We start from the raw sequence: 6,593 nt of genomic DNA, 5'->3' as shown, positions 1-6,593 counted from the left end.
TTATAGTCCTCAAATATATCTTTCTAATGAGGTATTGTGCACATCAAACAAAGATCGTATACCAATGCTACGACCTCGGGCAATTGATATACCAATTTACCCAAACGGGCCCCACATTTTTGGCATTTCATCTCACAGGGTTAGGTTTTTGGATGTTTATGGTTTTTCATTGTTTCTCAATAATAAGTAGGCCTTTAAGCCTCATTGTAACATAGTTCAAAGACATGTAGCCACCACATCTCTTCTCAGAGACAAGCCACCATTGCCCAAGCAAGTTTATTTCCATTTTGTATGTAAGCATGTTTCAGTTCTTTGATATTAATGAAATGAAGTGTTATTTCTGTCACCACTCTGTATTTATGGTTATATCTGTATTTTGTTGCATTCATGTTTAAGTTCAGATTAGGTATACATAGTCAATGATAGTCATTAAGCTTTGCCACTAAAAGTATGTGTTAAACATAGTTAAAAAAAGTAGCCATATTGTCATATATCATAGGTGTCTTAGAAGTCGTAGAAAATCTCAACATATCATCAAAATAAGATATAGAGCTTGATGTATACACTCTAATTTAGGAAAAGATAGTGATCGTTACATATGCCTTAAGATCCCTATAAGGTACATGAAGCTTTTACATAGATAATTCCTAATAGAATTTCAAGAATATATGAAACATCACAATACATTATCAATGATAAGATGAGCTTTGTAAGAACTAAATATTTTGTACAAAAAGATAACCATCTACATAAGGGATTTGAGAAAATACTAAATTCACATCAAAATTTTGATTAATAATTATTGTGGGAGATGTGGACCAATTACCAGTAGTAATGGACAAACTTTTACGTGTAAGTGCAACTCCAAGAAAATATTTATGGATAAATTTTACCAATATAATCAATTTAGGAACATTCTTCTATGAAAAGGGCAATGATGGCACCCAAATCTATTTCAATTGTATATTGATAAGAATTCATAATGTTATTCCAACAATAGAGGATTGGAACCTCCTCAAGTTTAGGACTAACAAATTCTTGTCCATAGTAGGCATTAAATCTTTGACACATAAATGCATCTCTTCACAACATACATTCTTGCTTGTAATCATAACAAATACATGTTCCAATTATTAGGTAGGTTAATCAGACATTATGTCACTAAATTCCTTAGTTGTGTAAAAACGTCAAAGGAGGAATATCACTATGTAGAAAACCAATTATTGTGATGTGTAGGGAAACAAATTATGCTCACCTGTAATTTGATTAGTAAATGGAGCTCTTAGAGTGATCATGTACATTTCATGCACACATGGATTTTTGGCTCCAATTTTTGTAAACATATGTTGTTATGGCATTCAATATATGTATTGGACGTCAATGGGGCCAAACTTAACCAAACCATGTACTAATTCCACCCTTAAAAATGGTAAGACGAAACAAATTCCCCTAAGGACAATTTGGGCATTGACTATCCATAAATTCCAAAGCTTAACATTAGCAAGTTCAACCATTAACATAGGTAACATCAAATGTTAAGACTTGACCTCCATAATAATATCACATGCCACAACTAGAAAAAATAATGCAAATCATACCACCATTCTATTTGAATGCTATTTAAAAATGAAAAGCAACACATTTATTTCACTCCAAAAAATTACATTTATATTCTTTCCCATTTGTAAAAATAAAATTTGGAACCTAACTCCTCTATCAAGTACATTTTTTTTTTATAATGAAAAAAAATAAATTAGCCCCTCTAAATTCAACTTAATAAAATAAATAAATGAATATGAAAAATCAGTAATATAACTTTTAAGTTTTTTATTTTTAAATGTAATTTTATTATATAAAATATTTAAGTAATAATATTGCCCAAAATCTATACCTATTATCAAAATATTTAAGAGAATAATATGAAAACAATTAATATTAAATATTATTCATACTCAAAATTGCTATGTATATACACCATTGTCTCAAGAACCAGAAGAGATGAAGGAGATGCAAGATAAAGGAAGTTGGAAGACCGTAGAGAAAAAAAAGAGAGCTACAACACCAATCTCGCCAAGAAAGACGAGGAGCCAGACAATTAAAAATTAAAAATATTATAGGTCCGATAGACCAATTTAGTCTCAGTGGATGGTAACCACTATCATCATCATCATCAACATGCTAAGAAACAAAGTAGCGTTGAGAATCTAACTTTCAATAATACCTTCGATTTCTCGGAAGAAGAGAATTGGTTGTGACATGAAGGGTGAGGAGGGCAACTAAGTTATTTATTTGCGTAGGTTCCTTATCATAATCCAATATCTTTTTCTCCAACCAACCCATAATATTTGGAGATTCCCCCACTTTGATAAACGTTTGAATAGAATTGAGTGGGCACCAAAAGTTGAGCGCGAGGATTTAAACTTGATTTGTCGGACTATGTGCGAATGAATATGTCCAAAGATATGCATATATGCAAATTCATTGTTAATGGAAAGCTATATTATTTTGAAATTGTTCAATTATCTTTAATAGCTTCAGTTGAAGGCGTTTCGGAAAGCAATATACGGATGTATACAAATATAGTAATTTTTTAATATAATATAATATAAGATATAAATTATTATAATGAAAAATACTAATTATAAATTAAAAAATAATATATATATATATATATATAAAATTTGTTCTCAAGAGATTATAAATTTCCAATAACAAATATTCTTATCAATCGTTTCTTTCGACTACAAAAATAAATTCAATTAACAAAATAACATACAAATATATAGACAAATTATAATATACATCTTATGAAATAAAAAATATAATATATAAATTAATGATAAAAAATATAATATATAAATTATAGAATAACATTAAGAATTATAAAATTTCGACTTTTCGATACCTAATACATATTTTTCAATCCGACACAAAATATTCCTATTCTCAAAAAAATATTGTCTTCGTAAACCATAATTTAATATCACGTATCATTTTCCAACAGAATAGTTGCCTCATATTTTTTCTTTTAATGATTCATTATCACATTTAAACAAAACAGTGAAGCACTTTAACTTTAAGTTATGACAATTAATTATATTAATTTAAGAATTAAATTATGTGTACGTATATATGATTTTTCAATAATGGATTATAGTAAAATTTGATTATGTAATTTTATAAGTTAATATGAGTGAGAAGAGTGTTTGAAAGATGTATGTTCAAGATTGGATCGTTGGATTCGTGGGGATCAAGTTTTTATATTTCATAGGTGGACGGCAAACTCAAGAGTGTATATTGGTTTTATATTTTATGTTATAATCATATCTCTTCTCATTTATAATGGGTATATTAGTTTTATATTTTATGTTATAGTTATCTCTTTTCCTTTATGGAGATCATATAATTTTTTATTTTTTTTTTGTTATTATGGACAATCATAACAAGTAACTAAAAATCATGCTAGAAGAATTTTGTTAGAAGGTGAGTATGACTATTAATAGTGACACAATTAAAGTAATGATAATTAAATAAATAAAAATGTATCATATTTTCTTATACGACAATAACTATTAAGAGAAAGTTTTTTATATAAATATTTTAAGATCTATATCCACAATATCAATTTGAATTATAATATTGAGAAAATAATAAATAAAAAATAGAAAATAGAAAATTTACTATAAGATTGAAAATAAGTACAAATTAACAAATTTTTAGATATAATATTCTCTTTAAAACTCTCTTTATTCCTTTTTATTTACTCCTTTTATTTTATATAAATGAAAAATTTTAAGTTATAACTTCTCACGAAAAAAAATTAAAACAAATCCAAAAAAAATTATCACCTACCATCCTAAAATTAAAAGAACTATTTTCCTCCGGTTAAACATTTTCCGCTCGAAAACCTGATTATGATTAAATATTTTATTCATTAAAAAAGAATTAAACAACAAATTAAACGATTAAATATCTTATGCATTAAAATAGATTAAATAACAAATTAAACAATAAAGTTAAAATAAAATAAACTTGACATCACGTAGCATGTGATGTAATAGCCGTGACGAGGAAAGCTCCTCTCAAGTGTCGCTTTGCTTGTGGGCTCCGTGTTGATTCTGGTTTTACTTTATAATCCATGGGATGGCCTACTCGCTTGCTCACAACTTCATTGCTCCTCCATGCCGTGGAATGTTGGTAGAGAATGTGTGTTGTCACATGTTGGCAGTGGCATACAAAGAATGAATTTGTCCTGGCCATATATGATTCTCAACATGAAGATACCATACGGTCACATTGCTTTCACAGCACTTCACCCTTCATTTATTGGAGGCGACGAGATGAGTTTGATCTGACGCCGCATGCAACTCAAATTTAATTGAAGCGCCAAACAGGTGAATGCTTTATGTTTGCATCATGTAGATGCAGATGCAAAGGCTTCGTGGGTTCCTTCTCCACCATACTCACTTGTCCACGTCATCATACAATATTTTTGTGAATCATAACAGTGGTCGAACCCGATTCCTTTCCCGTTTCCTTGGGGTTCGCCTACCTTACTTTTCCTTATAAGATAACATAACGAGGAACGAGTCTACGTGTGTCATGTATTTCCTCTCCCTTCTGTGTGTGCAATGCGTTTCTAGGATTGTTGAGCAATCTTCAGTGCTATTTTTATGGTGGAAGTTCCATTGATTTTCTTCTTTAGTGGTCACTGTGATTTGAATTCATGGTTATTGCCAATCGTAGAACCTGTGCATTCCTCTGAAATGCCTTCGCTGCCCTTCGTTTCCACGGAGATTCGACCTTTAAACCGCAGACCACCTTTGGTGGCCATCTTTCCCGTTTCCTGTACAGGCGGGAACAGACGAAGGTAACCCATTCTCAGTTTCAGTCCCGCCTTTTCCCTCCTTCCCAACTATTTTTCCAATGGCAGGAACAGTTGCCGTATTTGAACGCCCGCCCCCCTGACGGGCAGATATCAGTGGAGGACGTCAGGAGATTGCTCAGATTGGTCCGGTTGGAGGATGTCAAAAAAAGGCTACAATGGATTCGACGACTGCATTTCATATGACGAGCTGCTGCGAGCTTGCATGGAGTCGCTGGCGGGGACTTCAGAGGAAGAAGCGAAAGGAATAGCGAAGCTACTTGACGAATCGGGCCATGTTCTCGTATTGAATAAGACTGTATATCTTCGTCCTTACAAGGTATATCTAATTCAGACCTTCTTTAGCATTTCCGGGGCTCAGAATTCATTGATTTGGGGTTTTTGGTTGTGGTTTAACTGATATTCTTTTTACGTTGGCGTGGTTTCAGATAGCAAGAGATTTCGAGAAGATCATGCCTACGCCCCTGGCAGCGAAGAGCGATCCTTACATGGAAGAGCTGGAGAGACTGGAGAAAGAGAAGTAGAAATTGATCAGAAAGCGGAGAGTCACGCCATGACTGAATTACGTTTGGGGTTGGGGTTTTTCGGCCTTCAGACTGCGGGCTTGATGAGGCTGACATTCTGGGAACTGTCATGGGATGTGATGGAGCCCGTATGCTTTTTCCTTACATCAATTTACTTCATGGCTGGATATATATTTTTCCTGAACACATCCACAAATCCTCATTCAATCGCTTCTTCAAGATTCGCTTCGGTGCTACGCAGAGAAGACTGATGAAGAAGAGGAATTTTGACATAGAACGTTTTAGAGAACTTCGGAGATTATCCAGGCCTGGGTTGAAGGGCCCTTAGTGTCGCAGGCGTCTCTGTTACTGTGATGATATCTAAGATCTCTAACTCTGTATTTTTCTTAGCATTTAGATGCTCACAGACGAGAACAAATCTTGAATGAATCAAGATCCATGAGATATGTGCTAAAACGGAGTATTAATTAATATATTCGTTATGCTTTATATAACGACAAGTACGTTCTTCGCTGAATCATGATTCAGATACTTCTACTCCTTAACGATAGTTTTAAAACATATTCCTAAAATTTTTTATTCTAAGAGAAGTCAACCGCGTTCCTCTTCCATTCCAAATTTTGTGCTTTCGGATCACATTTTTTCTTTCATATCCGTTTTAACCCTCCCCGATCTACTTGGTCTTCCAGAAAACTATCTAAAAACCAATAACGATGGCTAACAAATCTCTCCGATGTTCCAATGTCTGATCACTAACTACTCAACTTTGGTTTTAACTTGTGCATAGTTTTAAAGCCCGAAGAAATGAAGGTTGAATTGAATTAGGATGGATTTGCAAATAAATTGATGCTTTTATTAGGATTGGAGTGCAAAAAGATATTTTTCAAAAATAGTTTTTTATTTTCTAACTCTTTCGAATCCTTTTTATAAAGTTTGAATTAAAAATTAAACTCTCTAACATCTAAATTTTTAAGATAAAAATATATATATATATAAATTATAAAATCTAAAAATTTAAAATAGAAATAAATAATTTAAAATAAATATATAAATTATATTAAAAAAAATTAATTAATATAATAAATTACTATACTTTAAAATTATTATTGGATTTGTTTAGAGGTCAGGTTGAATCCATGTGAAAAATAGTTGAGAAGGATTATTTATGAATGTCTATAAGAAAA

At 31.7% G+C, this 6,593-nt stretch overlaps 1 protein-coding gene across 1 annotated transcript; it reads left to right on the top strand.

The window, feature by feature from the left end:
• Positions 1-4,588: 4,588 nt before the first annotated feature.
• Positions 4,589-5,977, top strand: LOC149193464 (calcium uniporter protein 5, mitochondrial-like). Its single transcript, XM_089406679.1, has 2 exons — positions 4,589-5,204; positions 5,314-5,977. The coding sequence occupies exons 1-2, from the start codon at positions 5,025-5,027 to the stop codon at positions 5,407-5,409; spliced, it is 276 nt and encodes a 91-aa protein (XP_089262805.1). The 5' UTR covers positions 4,589-5,024; the 3' UTR covers positions 5,410-5,977.
• Positions 5,978-6,593: the final 616 nt, after the last annotated feature.

This window comes from Pinus tabuliformis, chromosome 2_2 (assembly GCF_031772625.1).
Source record: "Pinus tabuliformis cultivar Carrire ecotype Pingquan chromosome 2_2, CPIR1, whole genome shotgun sequence".
NCBI lineage: Eukaryota > Viridiplantae > Streptophyta > Pinopsida > Pinales > Pinaceae > Pinus > Pinus tabuliformis.
This window is presented reverse-complemented; position numbering and strand designations above follow the sequence as displayed.

What these genes read in the sequence shown, in the direction of transcription:
- LOC149193464 (XM_089406679.1), top strand. Translation starts at nt 5,025, where the DNA reads ATGTCAAAAAAAGGCTACAATGGATTCGACGACTGCATTTCATATGAC. An exon ending in TATATCTTCGTCCTTACAAG is followed by an intron (nt 5,205 to 5,313) that starts GTATATCTAATT and finishes GCGTGGTTTCAG; the next exon opens with ATAGCAAGAGATTTCGAGAA.